Genomic DNA, 22,289 nt, shown 5'->3' on the forward strand with positions numbered 1-22,289 from the left:
CCTGGTCATCCCTACTGCCTCTGATCTGGAGGACTCACTAAACAGAGAACATCCCTGGTCATCTCTACTGCCTCTGATCTGGAGGACTCACTAAACAGAGAACATCCCTGGTCATCCCTACTGCCTCTGATCTGGAGGACTAACTAAACAGAGAACATCCCTGGTCATCCCTACTGCCTCTGATCTGGAGGACTCACTAAACAGAGAACATCCCTGGTCATCTCTACTGCCTCTGATCTGGAGGACTCACTAAACAGAGAACATCCCTGGTCATCCCTACTGCCTCTGATCTGGCAGACTCACTAAACAGAGAACATCCCTGGTCATCCCTACTGCCTCTTATCTGGCAGACTCACTAAACAGAGAACATCCCTGGTCATCCCTACTAGCCTCTGATCTGGCAGACTCACTAAACAGAGAACATCCCTGGTCATCTCTACTGCCTCTGATCTGGTGAACTCACTAAACAGAGAACATCCCTGGTCATCTCTACTGCCTCTTATCTGGCAGACTCACTAAACAGAGAACATCCCTGGTCATCCCTACTAGCCTCTGATCTGGCAGACTCACTAAACAGAGAACATCCCTGGTCATCCCTACTAGCCTCTGATCTGGCAGACTCACTAAACAGAGAACATCCCTGGTCATCTCTACTGCCTCTTATCTGGCAGACTCACTAAACAGAGAACATCCCTGGTCATCCCTACTGCCTCTGATCTGGAGAACTCACTAAACAGAGAACATCCCTGGTCATCCCTACTGCCTCTGATCTGGAGTACTTCAGTAAAATACTTTAAAGTACTACTTCAGTAGTTTTGGGGGGAATCTGTCCTTTACTTTAATATTTATATTTTAACAAATGAAAATGGAAATGGACTCACTAAACACAAATGCTTTGTTTTTAAATGATGTCTGAGTGTTGGAGTGTGACCCTGGCTATCCGTCAATTAAAATAACATGGAAATTGTGCCGTCTGGTTTGATTAATAAAAGGAATTTAAATTATTATTACTTTACTTTTACTTTTGATACTTAATTATATGTAAAACCAAATACTTGTAGACATTTCCTGAAGTAGTATTTTACTGGGTGATTTTCACTTTTACTGGAGTCATTTTCTATGAAGGAATCTTTATTTTTACTCCAGTTTGAGAACTGAGTTCTTTTTCCACCACTGTTCTAACGTTCCATATGAGACACAGTTTCAACAGACATTCTGGAACTGAGTTCTGTTTCCACCACTGTTCTAACGTTCCATATGAGTCACAGTTTCAACAGACATTCTGGAACTGTGTCGGCTACAAAGTTACTTTCAATTTCATATCAGGAAACAAAGTAACGGTCACTGGGTGAATTAGTTGTGCATTGCCCGGCTCCCCGGGGGAGCAGAGTTTACACATTTTACACCATTCCATTGGTCCTTAAAATAAATGTCCACCCAGCTGTAGCACCGGGCCATGCAAAACAAACTTCCCACTGTAGCAGCGACACAGAGTTCTAATCCCAGACGCGTTTCTTCAAGACATCTCTCTTACATTATTTTGGATAAACATATAATTTACTCGATACCAAGTTTAGCTGTGTTTTTTTTCTCTAAGATGTGAGTTACTGTAGGACTTTAATAATTGTAAGCAGGCCTACAAACCAAAAAGGTTTTAATTTGAGAATGTTCATTTGTATGCCTCAAATATTAAACTGTCTTAAAATATTTGATGATTAGTTGAATCAGGTGTGTAAGTGCTGGTAAGAACAAAAGGATGGAGAAACCCTGAGATAAACATGAAACCATATCATTGAAAAGCTCCTCCACCATCTTTACCAGACGTGTTACTGATAACATGTAGGACTACTGATTAGTTTACACTTAGAAAACTGTTGTCTGTCAGCAATTCAGATCAAGTAGCAGTTCTACTAACTAGTAATATCTCATTCCAGGTATTCATGCATGTTCAGAAATACTTACTTTTTTTTTCAATAATCTCCATATAGTGTTTTCTGCTCTGTCGTCTCAAAATGGATCCTGAACAAAACAACAGCTTTACTTTCTGTTTCAGCTCAGCCGTCTCCCCACCCTGATAATAAAGTGTTATATTGGTATCTTCCACTAAATGGCAGTAAACACCTGCTGTAACTAGACTTTACAACTATGTGTTCTGTTTCAGCTCAGCTGCCTCCTCACCCTGATAATAAAGTGTTATATTGGTATCTTCCACTAGATGGCAGTACACACCTGCTGTAACTAGACTTTACAACTATGTGTTCTGTTTCAGCTCAGCCGCCTCCCCACCCTGATAATAAAGTGTTATATTGGTATCTTCCACTAGATGGCAGTAAACACCTGCTGTAACTAGACTTTACAACTATGTGTTCTGTTTCATACAGGCAGTGTCCCAGAGTTGGAGTGCTAATCTAGGATCAGGTCCCACTCTCCATGTAATCTGATTCATTATGATCTAGGATCAGGTCCCTCCTCTCCATGTAATCTGATTCATTATGATCTTGGATCAGGTCCCCCTGTCCATGTAATCTGATTCATTATGATCTAAAAGGCTAAACTGATCCTAGATCAGCTCTCCTACTCTTTATGAATACTGTCACAGGTGACTCCTCAAGATGAGGAGATGATTTCTAAGTTATATTTTTCAAGAATCAATTAGTATCATTCATTGAACTGCTTTGCCATGAACAGATCGGTGAGGTCTTAACCTAAAGGTTCTATATATACCTTATGGTCATTTTAATGGGGTTGAACATCCATCCCATCAGATTGTGTAAAGGATTTTATGAGTTCAGAAAAATAGTGACTTGGAAGCATCTCTCTGACCTCACTCTGCTGAAACACACTCAAGTAAAGACCACATAGATACAGTTATATGTCTGTTTCTACCCACTTTTACAGCCAATGTTATGGACTGGTATTCATATGAATCAGTAGGATATACAGACTAGTTAACCACCTCCCAGTAGATGGACCCACTCAGAACTTTATATATACAGACTAGTTAACCACCTCCCAGTAGATGGACCCACACAGAACTTTATATATACAGACTAGTTAACCACCTCCCAGTAGATGGACCCCACTCAGAACTTTATATATACAGACTAGTTAAACATCTCCCAATAGACAACCGATTTGAGGTCTTGACCAGCAATGTCCCACTGGGGTCAACCAAGCCGAGAGGTTCTAGAAAGAGGACTGACTTTCATACCAACTCCTAAACAGGTTGTTGTGATATTGATTTAGAGGTAGGTGAAGGAGTCAAGCACAGGAGAGCAGAGATGTCCAAGTAGCGTCTTTTAATAAACACCCACGACAAAAGAGAACACAGTTCCTCACGAAAAGGAGGGAAAAACAACGCTCCTTAAATTTACACACAATCGGTATATACGAGAAAATAACTGAGGCACAACCTCAACGAGCAAAATGAAATTAACAATCCCACACAAACCTAAGCAGGCAACAGGGGTACTTATACACACTGAAATGAAAGCAAATGAAACCAGGTGTGAAAGAACCAAAGACAAAAACAAACGGAAAAGGAAACAAGGATCAGTGATGGCTGGTAGGCCGGCGGAGCGCCGCCCGAACAAGGATCAGTGATGGCTGGTAGGCCGGGAAGCCGCCCGAACAAGGATCAGTGATGGCTGGTAGGCCGGGAAGCTGCCCGAACAAGGATCAGTGATGGCTGGTAGGCCGGGAAGCCGCCCGAACAAGGATCAGTGATGGCTGGTAGGCCGGCGGAACGCCGCCCGAACAAGAAGAAGTTGTGACACAGGTGACTGGGAGGAACCAACTCCTAAACAGGTGGACTGTGGGGAGCTCCAGAGGGGATCTATCATACCAACTCCTAAACAGGGGGACTGGGAGGAACAAACTCCTAAACAGGGGGACTGGGAGGAACCAACTCCTAAACAGGGGGACTGGGAGGAACCAACTCCTAAACAGGGGGACTGGGAGGAACCAACTCCTAACCAGGAGGACTGGGAGGAGCCAACTCCTAAACAGGTGGACTGGGAGGAACCAACTCCTAAACAGGTGGACTGGGAGGAACCAACTCCTAAACAGGGGGACTGGGAGGAACCAACTCCTAAACAGGTGGACTGTGGGGAGCTCCAGAGGGGATCTATCATACCAACTCCTAAACAGGTGGACTGGGAGGAACAAACTCCTAAACAGGGGGACTGGGAGGAACCAACTCCTAAACAAGGGGACTGGGAGGAACCAACTCCTAAACAGGTGGACTGGGAGGAACCAACTCCTAAACAGGGGGACTGGGAGGAACCAACTCCTAAACAGGGGGACTGGGAGGAACCAACTCCTAAACAGGGGGACTGGGAGGAACCAACTCCTAAACAGGGGGACTGGGAGGAACCAACTCCTAAACAGGGGGACTGGGAGGAACCAACTCCTAAACAGGTGGACTGGGAGGAACCAACTCCTAAACAGGTGGACTGGGAGGAACCAACTCCTAAACAGGTGGACTGCGGGAAACCAACTCCTAAACAGGAGGACTGGGAGGAGCCAACTCCTAAACAGGTGGACTGGGATGAACCAACTCCTAAACAGGAGGACTGGGAGGAGCCAACTCCTAAACAGGTGGACTGTGGGGAACTCCGGAGGGGATTTACACGTCCTTCATAGAAGATTGAAGTTATCAGATCATTATGAATATGAAACAGATTTTCCTCATATACTAATTCCAAACCCCTCACATTGGGAACCTCAGTTGGAGTCAGTGTCAGAAACTATACAGGCTCTTATATGTAGGGAGGTGGCTTCCTTTTCACAATTCAGAAGCATTTTTTTTTAAATCAAGCTCTAGAAACATTCAACATCAATCAGAGTATAGTGATTAAACCAGCAGATAAGGGGGCTCAGATTGTTGTAATGGATAAAGTGAATATCTTCTTGAAGCCAATAGTCAATAGGATCATGTTAAACACTATGTTCCATTGTCCCACTGATATAAAATATGGGCCAGTTGCCATACGTTACTTCCCTCCAAGCCATTTCCAATAGACTTGATACTTCTTCCCCAGTGCTGAGACAGTGTTGAGACAGTGCTGAGACAGTGCTGAGACAGTGCTGAGACAGTGCTGAGACAGTGCTGAGACAGTGTTGAGACAGTGTTGAGACAGTGCTGAGACAGTGCTGAGACAGTGCTGAGACAGGCCAAATGATGTAGATCTGAAGAGCAGGCCTTGCTTTTTACCTGCTTCCCTGTACTATTCGGTTGGGTAAACACCCTGAGTTGTATAACAGACAGGCTTGGCTGAGTGCCCATGGCTGAATAAACAACCAGAGAAGACTGGGCGAAGGGTAGATAAACCTGACGGGGGTGGAGACAGTAAAGCCTGTGTGGATACTACAGCCACAGTGTGGATACTACAGCCACAGTGTGATAAGTGGTAAACGGGTTGCTAAACAGCCTGTGTGGATACTACAGCCACAGTGTGAATACTACAGCCACAGTGTGGATACTACAGCCACAGTGTGATAAGTGGTAAACGGGTTGCTAAACAACCTGTGTGGGATGTATTGTTAATGGCTGGATATAGAGACACACTTGGATGCAACTGTAAAGGCTAGAAACCACTGAATGGACTCTTGTTGGATAACCCAGACTCACTTGGATGAAGCGGTACTGGGTGGAAAGCCCAGCCATAATCTCTGGGTGGAAAGCCCAGCCATAATCTCTGGGTGGAAAGCCCAGCCATAATCTCTGGGTGGAAAGCCCAGCCATAATCTCTGGGTGGAAAGCCCAGCCATAATCTCTGGGTGGAAAACCCAGCCATAATCTCTGGGTGGAAAGCCCAGCCATAATCTCTGGGTGGAAAGCCCAGCCATAATCTCTGGGTGGAAAGCCCAGCCATAATCTCTGGGTGGAAAGCCCAGCCATAATCTCTGGGTGGAAAGCCCAGCCATAATCTCTGGGTGGAAAGCCCAGCCATAATCTCTGGGTGGAACATGTGTGGTGGTAATGTTACTGCTGTTTGTAATCTATGTGAATAGACAAGAACAAGGCTCTGAAATGACTGGTGATTCACTGCATTGCTGTCATGTCAAACCAAGGATACATAATGGTATAGTATAATGACGCATATACTGCCTGATATATTCATTTAGATGTGCAGGAGTTCAATGTTCATGTCCTCTATCTCTTTGCATATGGACCGGCCTGTATGAAGTGGTTGAGATGGGGTGGAGTTTCCATCTCCCATTGTCTCCTGATCGGTCCTGCTACATCTTTCACCATCCTCATCCTGCAGAGCTCTTGCAGCGTAGGAAGGGGTCTTGGTACAAAGGTCACCTTTTCAACCTCATATAGTCCAGCAAACGTGCCATGGTGTTGAAGTGTATAGCTGTGTCAATCACGCTGTTGACTACTGCATCTTTTACAGGCACAAACCCGCACTTATCACAGGTTACCTTATCGGGTATTTCTCTCGGTCTAGCCATCAAGTAACCTTCTGGGACTGCTTCAATCACGCTGTTGACTACTGCATCTTTTACAGGCACAAACCCGCACTTATCACAGGTTACCTTATCGGGTATTTCTCTCGGTCTAGCCATCAAGTAACCTTCTGGGACTGCTTCAATCACGCTGTTGACTACTGCATATTTTACAGGCACAAACCCGCACTTATCACAGGTTACCTTATCGGGTATTTCTCTCGGTCTAGCCATCAAGTAACCTTCTGGGACTGCTTCAATCGCATCCTCTATCATCGCAACAGGTTCACCTCTGTCCCAGTCTACGAAGTCCGTGCATTTGTAATAGCCTCGGGTGACATACTGTATATAGCAAATGGGATGAGGCTATTGTCAGGGCTCTTCACCACACCTGAACACACACCTCCGGGCATGTCACCAAAGTAGGCCGCGATGGCAATAGCTCCTACAGTGACTTCGGGTCTATTCAGGGATGATATTAGCTGCTCTTCGGAGACGGAACCCCACCACTTCTCACCCAGCCATTCTAACAGTGGAAGCCACGATCTGTCCAATAGGGGCCAGTTGCCATGTTCATTTCGGTAAGAGACACGGAGTGAATCGAATTGTCTTCTGTTTACATAGGCCATCGTCCAACCCCGTAGCTATTTCCATATATGTGTGTAATTAGTAACATAGTTATTTTGATACAGCAATTTTAAGTACTAGGGAATTGGAAGCAAACCCCAAACAGCACACGGTCAATAACCACAGGGAAAGTGCCTCATGTTTCTAACTGTTGTTGCTAGTAGCTCCTCAGGATGATGCCGAGATGTAGCTCTCTGAGCACCTTTCACAGTCGCACCCCCTGTGCCTAACCGTAACCGTAGTGTATACTGATATGGTAGTGTGTACTGATATGGTAGTGTATACTGTGATTACAAGTAAGTAAGTATTGTACATGATTAACACGACACTCAACATAGAGTACACAATTTACTACTATTGCCACGGTTACACGTCGATACATGTCCGTACATGTCCAGACATGTGGAGCAGTGAAAACAATCCCCTCCATGATGTTTTTCAACTTGAAAATTCAATGACCTGTCCTAGACTGATCCAGTACAAAAGTGAACTGTTGCATCATCCATGTACCCATGTAAGCTGTAAGAAACAAAATATACTACTATTGCCACGGCTACATGTCCATACATGTCCATACATGTCCAGACATGTGGAGCAGGGAAAACAATCCCCTCCATGATATTATTCAACTTGGAATGTGATGACCTGTCCTAGACTGACCCCTGTAGTACAAATGTGAACTACACGTCCAGACATGTCCAGACATGTGGAGCAGTGAAAACAATCCCCTCTATGACATTATTCAACTTGGAATGTGATGTTAAAATATGAAACTATTTGTGAATAGATGAAATGTAATTTCAGCTTCTTAAATGAGAGAACGGTTTGTCATGGAGAAACTCTGCTCACTCAGAGGCCCCGCCCAAGTGAACAGACATTGGTTATAAACTATGAAACACGCCCTTCTCTCTCCTACTATATAAGCCCTGATATGAAAATGTAACCTCCTGTTCCAAGGAGAAGAGGACGGTGGTCTCCACTTGAAAAGGACAAGATCAACAACAGAACTAAGCCAACCTCAGTGTGAGCTCTGGTTGAACGACAAGAACCTACCGAAATTAACATTTCATTTCAACATGAAGATGATGATCAACACACCGAAAGGATGAATTTCGACTATACCAGCCAGAATATAGCATGAGCTTAAAGTATGGCAACTTGCTGTGAACTTTGAACTCTTATTCACTAAAGAAGTGATACCTCCTAGCTGTTGCGTTAGCAACCACAGCTGTAAACGTGGGCTGGGAAAGGACGGACAAAGGACCCGTTCTACCACACGACGACGGTTCTACCAAGTATACGTTCTACCACCAGACATTCTTCAAAGGACAACCTGGCCTTCCACCTACGACCAACCGATCGAAGCGCAGCTCAGAGTAAATATTTATTGCATTTTCCTTTTCCAAATGGGCGATTATTTAGAATACATAAGATACTGTATTTACGATAGAATAGCTTCCTAATGCATTCAAATGGCAATGGTTTGATTGGATGACAAATGGCCAATGAGTTTAATGTATTAAATATAGATATAGGCATCATCTTTGATGAAGGTTATATGTAACTAAAATCCAATAAATATGCTACTTCTGACATCGTTATCTAAAATGTATTTTGACTTAGTGATTAATGACATGGTTTCTTCTTTGAGGGATTTTCATGCCATAATGTGTCCAGGCATTTAAAGCAGAAATCTCTGATTGGTACATGATGCATTTGTGGACTTTTAAATGAATGATATATATTGTAGCCATTGATTCTTGAAGAATATAACTCACCCCATCCCTCGGCTGTTTACCCCCAAAGAATGGCAGGGTGGCGCCTTTGTTATTGATTGCCCCTTTAATGTAACAGATCATTAAAAACAGCTGAAGTATTGTCCATTAATAAGTTGCAATGTAACTGTTACATGATTAACACGACACTCAACATAGAGTACACAATTTTACTACAAATAATAATGACAGTATTCACAACAACAAAACTATGTACAATGCAACGATCTTAGATGAAGGAGAACAGTAAAAATCATATTTTCAAAACAGGTGTGAGGTTAGTGGTAGAAACATTCAGGTCCAGTCAGTCAAAGTGGGTTTAAATATAACAATATTCTATTAACCTGGCATATTGAGCATTTAGAAGAAAATATGCATTAAGGCTTGTCACGGCACAGACAACATGAGGGAGACAGACAACATGAGGGAGACAGACAACATGAGGGAGACAGACAACATGAGGGAGACAGACAACATGAGGGAGACAGACAACATGAGGGAGACAGACAACATGAGGGAGACAGACAACATGAGGGAGACAGACAACATGAGGGAGACAGACAACATGAGGGAGACAGACAACATGAGGGAGACAGACAACATGAGGGAGACAGACAACATGAGGGAGACAGACAACATGAGGGAGACAGACAACATGAGGGAGACAGACAACATGAGGGAGACAGACAACATGAGAGAGACAGACAACATGAGGGAGACAGACAACATGAGGGAGACAGACAACATGAGGGAGACAGACAACATGAGGGAGACAGACAACATGAGGGAGACAGACAACATGAGGGAGAAAGACAACATGAGGGAGAAAGACAACATGAGGGAGACAGACAACATGAGGGAGACAGACAACATGAGGGAGACAGACAACATGAGGGAGACAGACAACATGAGGGAGACAGACAACTGAATAGAGGACAGTCAAGTGTGCTTGATCTTAGATGAAGGAGAACAGTAAAAATCATATTTTCAAAACAGGTGTGAGGTTAGTGGTAGAAACATTCAGGTCCAGTCAGTCAAAGTGGGTTTAAATATAACAACATAATGATGTTGTGCAAACAATCTAGTTAAATAAAGAGACACACGACTCATCTGACTGTCAACTTTCATCTTTTCAGGGAAAGAAAATGCAGCGACAAAACCAAAGAGGAATAACGGAGACCTTTTTCCGCGGGGAGCATCAGAGTATAGAAACCTTGAAAATGGAGACCCCACTAAGTTGTAGACGTCTTATTTCAAAAGACATTCCACTGTACCCCAAAGCTGATAGAGCGGAATTTCACGTGGACACAGTCTGTCATGTAACCACTCCAACAGGCCTGACAGGAATCATGGATCTGAGTGGATTTACAGCAGGGCAAACAGGGGGTTTCACATGGTGGGCTCTTCACATTACAGAAGGGGAAATTGAGGCAGCAGAGAATCGCTTCATTGAAAAGGAACAGCTTTCCTTTGACCCAACAACGGGTGAAGAACAAAGACACAATCCATTCCTGAAGGAATTCACCACCTCCCCTGTCTTCCAAAAGGGATCTCGGTACGGGAACTTTAAGTTTACCTTCCCCTTGGAGGATCTCATGCAGATGTACACAGAGCAGATCTGTGAGGGAGAGAAGCCTGTCCTGAGAGTGTTTGAAACCGTGGTTTACAAGCAGGAGATCATGTACGTTGTGGTTGTCCACGGTCCAGATGTGACAGAGTTTGATGAGTACCCACTTCTTGCTGATGAGAATGATAAGGCAATATGCATTTATAAAGATGGTCAAATTGTCTGGCGTGCAGAAGCAATATGTGAAACCCATACAAAGAAGCTGATCATCAACAGAGAGAGTGGAACAGTTGAAACAGAAGAACTTGGACGTGGTTTTGAGTATTTCATGTGGGACAATGTGACCCTGGCATTCCATCTGCCAGCTGACCGCACCCTCCAAGTTGAAGAGGGAGTATTAAAGGAGAGACTCCATGCATGTGAGGGTATCAGACCTTTTCTCCAGGGTGAGTTTTTAACACTAGAGGAAGCAGAAGAAGTAGTCAATGCCATAAAGAACTCTATACAGGGACAGTGCTAGTGACAGTGCTATATGGGGACAGTGCTATATAGGGACAGTGCTATATGGGGAAAGTGCTATATGGGGACAGTGCTATATGGGGACAGTGCTATATGAGGACAGTGCTATATTGGGACAGTGCTATATAGGGACAGTGCTAGTGACAGTGCTATATGGGGACAGTGCTAGTGACAGTGCTATATGGAGACAGTGCTCTTGACAGTGCAATATGGGGACAGTGCTCGTGACAGTGCTATAGGGGGACAGTGCTCGTGACAGTGCTATATGGGGACAGTGCTCTTGACAGTGCTATATGGTGACAGTGTTAGTGACAATGCTATATAGTTACAGTGCTAGTGACAGTGCTATATAGTTACAGTGCTAGTGACAGTGCTATATAGGGACAGTGCTATATAGGGACAGTGCTATATAGGGGCAGTGCTAGTGACAGTGCTATATAGTTACAGTGCTAGTGACAGTGCTATATAGTTACAGTGCTAGTGACAGTGCTATATAGGGACAGTGCGATATAGGGACAGTGCTATATGGGGACAGTGCTCGTGACAGTGCTGTATAGGGACAGTGCTAGTGACAGTGCTATATAGTTACAGTGCTAGTGACAGTGCTATATAGCTACAGTGCTATATAGTTACAGTGCTAGTGACAGTGCTATATAGTTACAGTGCTAGTGACAGTGCTATATAGGGACAGTGCTATATAGGGACAGTGCTATATGGGGACAGTGCTCGTGACAGTGCAGTATAGGGACAGTGCTAGTGACAGTGCTATATAGTTACAGTGCTAGTGACAATGCTATATAGTTACAGTGCTATATAGTTACAGTGCTAGTGACAGTGCTATAGAGTTACAGTGCTAGTGACAGTGCTATATAGTTACAGTGCTAGTGACAGTGATATATAGGGACAGTGCTATATGGGGACAGTGCTATATAGGGACAGTGCTATATAGGGACGGACAGTGCTATATAGGGACAGTGCTAGTGACAGTGCTATATAGGGACAGTGCTATATAGGGACAGTGCCAGTGACAGTGCTATATAGTTACAGTGCTATATGGGGACAGTGCTATATAGTTACAGTGCTAGTGACAGTGCTATATAGTTACAGTGCTAGTGACAGTGCTATATAGTTACAGTGCTAGTGACAGTGCTAAATAGGGACAGTGCTAGTGACAGTGCTATATAGTTACAGTGCTAGTGACAGTGCTATATAGGGAAAGTGCCAGGGACAGTGCTATATAGTTACAGTGCTAGTGACAGCGCTATATAGGGACAGTGCTAGTGACAGTGCTATATAGGGATAGTGCTAGTGACAGCGCTATATAGGGACAGTGCTAGTGACAGTGCTATATAGGGATAGTGCTAGTGACAGTGCGATATAGGGACAGTGCTAGGGACAGTTCTAGGGACAGTGCTAGTGACAGTTCTAGGGACAGTTCTAGGGACAGTGCTAGGGGCAGTTCTAGGGACAGTTCTAGGGACAGTTCTAGGGACAGTGCTAGGGGCAGTTCTAGGGACAGTGCTAGGGACAGTGCTAGGGGCAGTTCTAGGGACAGTGCTAGGGACAGTTCTACGGACAGTTATAGGGACAGTGCTAGGGACAGTGCTACGGACAGTTCTAGGGACAGTTCTAGGGACAGTGCTAGGGACAGTGCTAGGGACAGTTCTAGGGACAGTTCTAGGGACGGTGCTAGGGGTAGTGCTAGGGGCAGTTCTAGGGACAGTGCTAGGGACAGTTCTACGGACAGTTATAGGGATAGTTCTAGGGACAGTTCTAGGGACAGTTCTAGGGACAGTGCTAGGGACAGTGCTACGGACAGTTCTAGGGACAGTTCTAGGGACAGTTCTAGGGACAGTGCTAGGGACAGTGCTAGGGACAGTTCTAGGGACAGTTCTAGGGACAGTGCTAGGGACAGTTCTAGGGACAGTGCTAGGGGCAGTTCTAGGGACAGTGCTAAAGACAGTTCTAGGGACAGTGCTAGGGGCAGTTCTAGGGAGAGTGCGAGGGACAGTTCTAGGGACAGTGCTAGGGGCAGTTCTAGGGACAGTGCTAGGGGCAGTTCTAGGGACATTGCTAAAGACAGTTCTAGGGACAGTGCTAGTGCTGACTTAGTTCTCAGGCAAAACACTCTTTCTAGTCAGTTGAGAATGAGATGTATGTAAAGGGGCTCATTCACCCAACCCTGATAATGCTAGATAACAGAATTGCCTGGACAAAACTGTGCTACATTATAAACATTATAAACATGTATTTCCCTTTCTTGTTGTTTGCTGATGTCTAATATATCTAATGCAAAACATGCAGTGTACAAATATATGCGTTAATGAATTGCCCATTCCATTCCATATACTTTAGTCTTAAACTCTGTAATGATTTGCATAGCAGAAGACTGGGCTAGATTGACTTTGGTTTCCCACCTTTTATGTATATATTACTGAATAATACACAGAATGGGGCAAACTGGTCCAGTTATGATGAATACATCCTTTGTGTCGTATGTTAATGTTTAATGTAGTCAAATAAAACATGTTCATCACCCATTGACTATTTTAGATTGTTGTTTTATAGACATGACCATTTTTTCCTGAACAGAAAAATAGATACGTTCAAATGTTTATTCACATATTCTTCACTGGTGGTTCTAGACCGTTTCAACTGGGGGGGCCAAGCTGGGGCCAGTTGTACTGTTAGAGGGGCCAGTTACGTTAGACATTATTGTTGTCATATCGTAATAATTATTTCATACTCCACATTTAAGGGGGCCACAAGGGGGTCCAAAATTGTTGTCAATTAGGCACATTTGGGCAGTCTTGATACAAAATTTGAAACAGAAATGCAATGGTTCATTGGATCAGTCTGAAACTTTGCACATACACTTCTGCCATCTAGTGGCCAACATCAAAATTACACCTGGGCTGGAATAATACATAATGAACTTTCTCTTGCATTTCAAAGATGATGGTACAAAAAAAATACAAAAAAACAGTTGATCTAATATGTTATATTCTCCTACATTCCTTTCACAACTTCAAAGTTTTTTCTTACCAATAATATGCATATCGTTGCTTCAGGGCCTGAGCTACAGGCAGTTAGATTTGGGTATGTCATTTTAGGCGAAAAGGGGCCGAGGCTTTAACATTATTCCACTTTTCATGTAGACTCATTTTGTCCTGCTAACAGCATAACCACTGATCAAGCAACATTATGGACTAAATGATTTAACTTAATTAAACATTGTATTCTGGTGTGTTTAAGTAGAATTCCTTATTCCGGGACGGATGGAAGTTATCTAAAATAAGTAAATTAAAGGAGCCATGGGAGAATGAGTTTACATTTTTATTAAATATCTGGGATTAAATTACAGATTTCTTACCCTGAGAAATGTACGACATTTGCGGCAGAGGGAAAAAGTAATACATTGGATAATAATGTTATCTGGTTAATTGTATCTAAGGGTAGCATGTTCATTTAAGTAAACATATACATAGACGTTGTTTAAAACTTATGATTAATGATTTGAGTCAAAGGGGAATTATCATTAGGTTTAGTTTATAGTTCACTTTTGAGTTTCTGAATCGAAGTAGCATAGTGAATGCTAGTTAGGCGTGTTGTGTTCTTCTGGGAAAATTGATGTTTAGGTGTCTCACTTTTAGACGTTTCCTGGGATTATAATCTTGGGGAGAGTGGGGGAGATTGAGGGAATAAACGACCAAATTGAAAAAGGCCTGGAAGTTTATTAAGTTGTTTAATCATTAAGGTTTGCAAATACATACACATAAAACATTTGTTAGGACTATTTGTTATTGTGCAAAGGTATTTTAAAGAGGCACGCTCACATATGGAACTTTATGAGTTTTTATTTTATGAGTTTTAATTACACAAGTTAATTTTTTTATTTTATTAAGGATAAAGGGTTCTTTAATATGTCTAATGTAGTATGGAACATGACTATACAAGGGTGGGTTGACTTATTGACCTTATCATGGCTATCTTCTGAGGTCTGATCAGCCTCAGGGGAGAGTCATTGGTATAATGAATGTGGTCATATTGAGTTACTAGTTTTAAGGTCAATTAATTATAATGGAGTTTTAGTTTGGGGTTAGAATTATTGTTTGAATCACTGATGAGAAAGTGTTTCAGGATTCTGTTTTACAATATTAGCAGTGAAGTTTTCGAATTGGCTATTATTGATTTGGTATTACAACAGAAAATAATCCTATTTATCATTGAGAATAAATAGGGGGAGATAAAACATGGTCCTTTGAGGTTTGGACAGGACACCGTATTAAGCCAATAGGGCAGGAAATTACATAGAAAAATAAGTTTCAGTTCTTAGGGGTGATAAATTACTGTAGATAAGGTATTCCACACACTATGCAACATATTTTAAATTATTGATGAAACTGATTTTAAGGTTAATTCATGTTATTTTCAGATAAAATACTGTAGATAAGGTATTCCACACTATGCAACATTTATTAAATTCATGTTATTGTCAGATAGAATACTGAGGATCTCTGAAGGAAAGAGCTTATTAGTGTGGGAAGGACTTTGATATGGTTAGGATTTGTTTTGGCTCTGTTTGACTATTAGGAGTTTTTTAAATATTACTAAATTTAACAGGAATATATGACATCTGTGATGATTTAGAATTATTGTAAGGATTAAGACAGATTGATTAAGGAAATGTAAGGACTTTAGAGATTGCCACTTATAGACATGTTTTTTCTAAAATCAATGATTTTAGATAAAGTCAAACAGTGAGACGCTTAGCACAAATACTTCTTAAACTAGATAAGACATTTGCCAGATAATTGATACAGGATTGATAAGAATGGATGCCCAAGGGAGAATTGGACATACATGATAATGTAAGAATATAAGGATAATTTACTAATCCTACCTAAGTCATTATTTAGGGTAGATAAGGTTGTTACCTGGGCAGAGTCAGGTATCAAAAGGGGGATGGGTAAGTTAGTGGCCTATTGGATAATAAACTAATAATAAAAAAAATAAAAAAATGTTTAGCTAACAAATAGGCCTAGAAGTTAAAGATATAATCAGATAAAACATATTAGAAACTGTTTGTTAACCAAGCCTGTATGTCAAGGATTTTATGCATTACAGGTGAACTACAGGTGAAGTCACTCAATCCAGTCCCAGAGGCTTGTTGGGGGGACCATACCAAGGACTCCTGGTGACAGCTAGCTGAAAGAGCTACCCGGATTCATATCGCACGGCGGGAGGGTAAGACACAGTGACACTGTCGAACAATAAACAGTGTTTGAGAGGAGAACTGGAATTAACAGAATTCCGGGGGCCATCGCTCGAATGAAGAAAATCCTTCCTGTCTTTTCACCCCTGTTTTTGTTCATAGAAGTGAAGGTGTGTCTGGCTCTTGCTAGTGATGTGTTCTCGGGGAGAGGGTGGTGCTTCACATGGAAGCTGTTCGTCTGAGCTGTCTTATCGTGGGTGCCATATTCCTGATACAGCACGTCCTACCTGAGTATGCGGAGAGTGGTAATTTGACCCATGGTTTATACGATGAGGATTTTGTTCCAAAACAAGCATAAGAGATCCCTAGATCTGGGTAGACAGGAAGTTAGAGTAGAGGTTGGGAAGGATGTCTCAGTGGAGTTTTATGTAGACCAAATGGGGTCCCTAACTACATGGCAGTCTAGGACTCTGAGACATTATGGTATATATCGGTGCAGGTCCCCATATTGATCATGGACACAGGTCATAGCTCATATGGAGAGAGAGGGCTATATGAATCCACTCACCAGTATGGAAGGAGGTGGAGTATAGTGAAGGTGAGAGTTTTTGACTGTAATCCAGAGAGAGGGATGTATTGCATAAAGATACACCTTACCCTTTAAACAGTAATGAAGGAGGATCTAGGGTTGTGATATGATGGATATGACCAGGTCTTGGTCGACACCCTAGTACGGTTCCGGGTAGAGGAGGTTAGGCCAGTATGGTAAAGCTGTTCACGAAAGCAGTAATGCCAGATAATGACAGTTGCATTGATTTGCACTATTTATATCCACAGGTTCCTCCCTTTACAGTGACCGGAGGAGATTATTTCCGTTTGGCCCGGTACAATACTCTTGGGAAATGATGTCAGGGCGAGGTTTTACCGGCAGATTGGACAGGATTATGCTCCCTTGTACATTTGGGAATGCCTTTCACACTCATTCAATACCAAGACATGAAGTTTAGCCAAACGGGAGAAAAGAGCTACTCCATCTGAGTCTTTGATGACAAAGTATACATTGATAACATTGGGGTTCCACGGGGGGTGCCAGATGAGTTCAAAGCAAGAAATCAGATCCTAGCAGGATTAGAGTTAAGCATTTCCAGGTGGTCTACTCTCAATAAGAACGTGGACTGGATTAATTATATTTATTATAATCAACAGCGTTTTACCAATTGTACCAGAGATGCTATTAAAGGTTTTGCAGAACAGACTGAAGCAACCAGCCTGATGGCTTGGCAGAATAGAATTGCATTAGATATGTTATTGGCTGAAAAGGGAGAAGTATGCGTGATTTTCGGGACCATGTTTGTGCTTACATCCCAAATAACACAGCTCCGGACAAATCAGTGAAATCGATGGCAATAGATGGTGAGGTACCAGGGGATTCCAGGTTCTGACCCGTGGAGTGCTGAATGCATGTCTACAGAACAAGTGGACGAATCTGGATCCTTCATTTGCGTGGAATTTATATTTGATGAGACCATTTTTGATGTTTAGGGAGGTTAGGTTGTATCTTGTTTCATTATTAGACTGTTTTTTTTATGAAGATTGTAACGAAATTCCTGATAAGAAGAGTTATGATTCTGATGTAGGCCTAAGAAACAGTCATGGCGAATGCAAGTAGTGGGTTATGTTTAGGTGATGTTTTGATAACAAGTGTTGGGTTATGTTTAGGTGATGTTTTGATAACAATAAATATTTCTAGTAAAAATAGAAATAGGCTTTTTAATATTGTAATATAACTACATGTGTGATTGGATGTATAATATTTAATCAAAGGGTGGATATTTTAAGGGAATTTGTATCAATAATTACTAATTATTTATACATTTCAATCAGGACTGACTAATCAGAATACTATTATGTTACTGTATATGTACTAATCAGAATACTATTATGTTACTGTATATGTACTAATCAGAATACTATTATGTTACTGTATATGTACTAATCAGAATACTATTATGTTACTGTATATGTACTAATCAGAATACTATTATGTTACTGTATATGTACTAATCAGAATACTATTATGTTACTGTATATGTACTAATCAGAATACTATTATGTTGCTGTATATGTACTAATCAGAATGCTATTATGATACTGTATATGTACTAATCAGAATACTATTATGTTACTGTATATGTACTAATCAGAATACTATTATGTTACTGTATATGTACTAATCAGAATACTATTATGTTACTGTATATGTACTAATCAGAATACTATTATGTTACTGTATATGTACTAATCAGAATACTATTATGTTACTGTATATGTACTAATCAGAATACTATTATGTTACTGTATATGTACTAATCAGAATACTATTATGTTACTGTATATGTACTAATCAGAATACTATTATGTTACTGTATATGTACTAATCAGAATACTATTATGTTACTGTATATGTACTAATCAGAATACTATTATGTTACTGTATATGTACTAATCAGAATACTATTATGTTACTGTATATGTACTAATCAGAATACTATTATGTTACTGTATATGTACTAATCAGAATACTATTATGTTACTGTATATGTACTAATCAGAATACTATTATGTTACTGTATATGTACTAATCAGAATACTATTATGTTACTGTATATGTAACTAATCAGAATACTATTATGTTACTGTATATGCACTAATCAGAATACTATTATGTTACTGTATATGTATGAATTTTCTTTTTAATCTTAGTACTGAATATAATGTGTGTAAATATAATCAAGAATTAGAACAATGACTGTCTGTTCCTTGGTAGAAATTAATGAACTATATCGCCAGACTGGCTAGAATGCTTAGTCTGGGCTCTGTCCATTACTATAAAATAAGGGTCATACAAATCCTTATGAATTGACAGAGTATTTAATTTTAATTGGGTGTTAAAACAGAGGAATTTAATTCCTGCAACACTTTCAGAAAATACCTCCAACTGAAAAGAGACTAACTGTTCTGTAAACAGTTGTGTAAAACTCAGGAGATACACCATCAGTCCCAGGAGATACACCATCAGTCCCAGGAGATACACCATCAGTCCCAGGAGATACACCATCAGTCCCAGCAGATACACCATCAGTCCCAGGAGATACACCATCAGTCCCAGGAGATACACCATCAGTCTCAGCAGATATACCATCAGTCTCAGGAGATACACCATCAGTCCCAGGAGATACACCATCAGTCTCAGCAGATATACCATCAGTCTCAGCAGATATACCATCAGTCTCAGGAGATACACCATCAGTCTCAGCAGATATACCATCAGTCTCAGCAGATATACCATCAGTCTCAGGAGATACACCATCAGTCTCAGCAGATACACCATCAGTCCCAGGAGATACACCATCAGTCCCAGGAGATATACCATCAGTCCCAGCAGATATACCATCAGTCTCAGCAGATAAACCATCAGTCCCAGGAGATACACCATCAGTCTCAGCAGATAAACCATCAGTCCCAACAGATATGCCATCAGTCTCAGGAGATACACCATCAGTCTCAGCAGATACACCATCAGTCCCAGGAGATATACCATCAGTCCCAGCAGATACACCATCAGTCCCAGGAGATATACCATCAGTCTCAGGAGATACACCATCAGTCCCAGGAGATACACCATCAGTCCCAGGAGATACACCATCAGTCCCAGGAGATATACCATCAGTCTCAGCAGATACACCATCAGTCCCAGGAGACCTCCAACTGAAAAGGGACTAACTGTTCTGTAAACAGTTGTGTAAAACTCAGCAGATATACCATCAGTCCCAGGAGATATACCATCAGTCCCAGGAGACCTCCAACAGAAAAGGGACTAACTGTTCTGTAAACAGTTGTGTAAAACTCAGCAGATACACCATCAGTCCCAGGAGATACACCATCAGTCTCAGCAGATACACCATCAGTCCCAGGAGACCTCCAACATAAAAGGGACTAACTGTTCTGTAAACAGTTGTGTAAAACTCAGCAGATATACCATCAGTCCCAGGAGACCTCCAACAGAAAAGGGACTAACTGTTCTGTAAACAGTTGTGTGAAACTCAGCAGATACACCATCAGTCCCAGGAGACCTCCAACAGAAAAGGGACTAACTGTTCTGTAAACAGTTGTGTAAAACTCAGCAGATATACCATCAGTCCCAGGAGACTTATTATTTTTAAGTTGTTCAATAGAATAAATGATGTGTTCAACTATAACAGGGTTTTCACACTGTTCCCTGTCAGCCTCACCAACTGATTTCACACCCCCCAGATAATCAAAACAAAAGAGTTGAGGACACCTCACAATACTGTAGAAGATGCAACTGAAGATGGAGATTAATGTGGGGTCATCTGTGATGAGACCAGTCATATTTAAATGCTGAATTGTATTATTTTTAGAGTGGTATTTTTCTAACCTGAAAAAAAATCTGATATATTTTGTCCATCCTCCTCCATTTCTACCTACATCTGACTATACATATCATCCAACTGGTGTTGTAGATCAAACAGAACAGATTTATCCTCCTCCATTTCTACCTACATCTGACTATACATATCATCCAACTGGTGTTAAACAGAACAGATTTATCCTCCTCCATTTCTACCTACATCTGACTATACATATCATCCAACTGGTGTTAAACAGAACAGATTTATCCTCCTCCATTTCTACCTACATCTGACACAGGTTCCGTCTGCTTTCAGTCTATACATATCATCCAACTGGTGTTAAACAGAACAGATTTATCCTCCTCCATTTCTACCTACATCTGACTATACATATCATCCAACTGGTGTTAAACAGAACAGATTTATCCTCCTCCATTTCTACCTACATCTGACTAAGGTTCCGTCTGCTTTCAGTCTATACATATCATCCAACTGGTGTTGTAGATCAAACAGAACAGATTTATCCTCCTCCATTTCTACCTACATCTGACAAAGGTTCCGTCAGCTTTCAGTTTATACATATCATCCAACTGGTGTTGTAGATCAAACAGAACAGATTTATCCTCCTCTGAAAGACTTTCAACAGGCTTTTGAACAAGACAGGTGATCTTTGTAATTACACTTTCTTCTTCAGCTCTCCTGGTCTTGACAACAAAACTCTCATGTTTTCTTGCATATTTTCCAACCTTAAAAAGCTCCCAGTTATTACGGTATGAATTGTTATTCATAGCGTTGTTCCTGAAGTGTTTAATTACATTGTTTATCTCCATCTGGACCAACTCATGTTTTAATATAGAGCTATTAAGTTTCCAATAGGATGCTCTGCCAGGGCCATTATCAGAGATACACAGTGTAATGTCAGTATAAACAGCTCTATGATCAGTAAGGGCCATTATCAGAGATAAACAGCTCTATGATCAGTAAGGGTCATTATCAGAGATAAACAGTGTAATGTCAATATAAACAGCTCTATGATCAGTAAGGGCCATTATCAGAGATACACAGCTCTATGATCAGTAAGGGCCATTATCAGAGATAAACAGTGTAATGTCAATATAAACAGCTCTATGATCAGTAAGGGCCATTATCAGAGATACACAGCTCTATGATCAGTAAGGGCCATTATCAGAGATACACAGTGTAATGTCAATATAAACAGCTAAGAAAAAATGATTCATCTGGACAACATGATTCATGTTTCCACGGTCCATACCTGCCTACTCCTTTAACACCAGAGACAACATGATTAATGTTTCCACTGTCCATACCTGCCTACTCCTTTAACACCAGAGACAACATGATTAATGTTTCCACTGTCCATACCTGCCTACTCCTTTAACACCAGAGACAACATGATTAATGTTTCCACTGTCCATACCTGCCTACTCCTTTAACACCAGACAACATGATGAATGTTTCCACTGTCCATACCTGCCTACTCCTTCAACACCAGAGACAACATGATTAATGTTTCCACTGTCCATACCTGCCTACTCCTTTAACACCAGAGACAACATGATTAATGTTTCCACTGTCCATACCTGCCTACTCCTTTAACACCAGAGACAACATGATTAATGTTTCCACTGTCCATACCTGCCTACTCCTTTAACACCAGACAACATGATGAATGTTTC

General features: G+C 41.4%; 2 protein-coding genes and 1 pseudogene across 2 annotated transcripts in view; 2 read left to right on the forward strand and 1 right to left on the reverse strand.

Moving 5' to 3' along the window:
• Positions 1–22,289, forward strand: part of LOC118938461 — a 942,996-nt pseudogene that overhangs the window by 897,800 nt on the left and 22,907 nt on the right.
• Positions 1–22,289, reverse strand: part of LOC110515254 (NACHT, LRR and PYD domains-containing protein 12) — a 184,199-nt gene that overhangs the window by 10,635 nt on the left and 151,275 nt on the right. The window lies entirely within an intron of this gene.
• Positions 7,828–11,385, forward strand: LOC118938468. The gene is made up of 2 exons (XM_036942506.1): positions 7,828–8,459; positions 9,995–11,385. The coding sequence occupies exon 2, from the start codon at positions 10,004–10,006 to the stop codon at positions 10,943–10,945; it is 942 nt and encodes a 313-aa protein (XP_036798401.1). The 5' UTR covers positions 7,828–8,459; positions 9,995–10,003; the 3' UTR covers positions 10,946–11,385.

This window comes from Oncorhynchus mykiss, chromosome 13 (genome assembly GCF_013265735.2).
Source record: "Oncorhynchus mykiss isolate Arlee chromosome 13, USDA_OmykA_1.1, whole genome shotgun sequence".
NCBI lineage: Eukaryota > Metazoa > Chordata > Actinopteri > Salmoniformes > Salmonidae > Oncorhynchus > Oncorhynchus mykiss.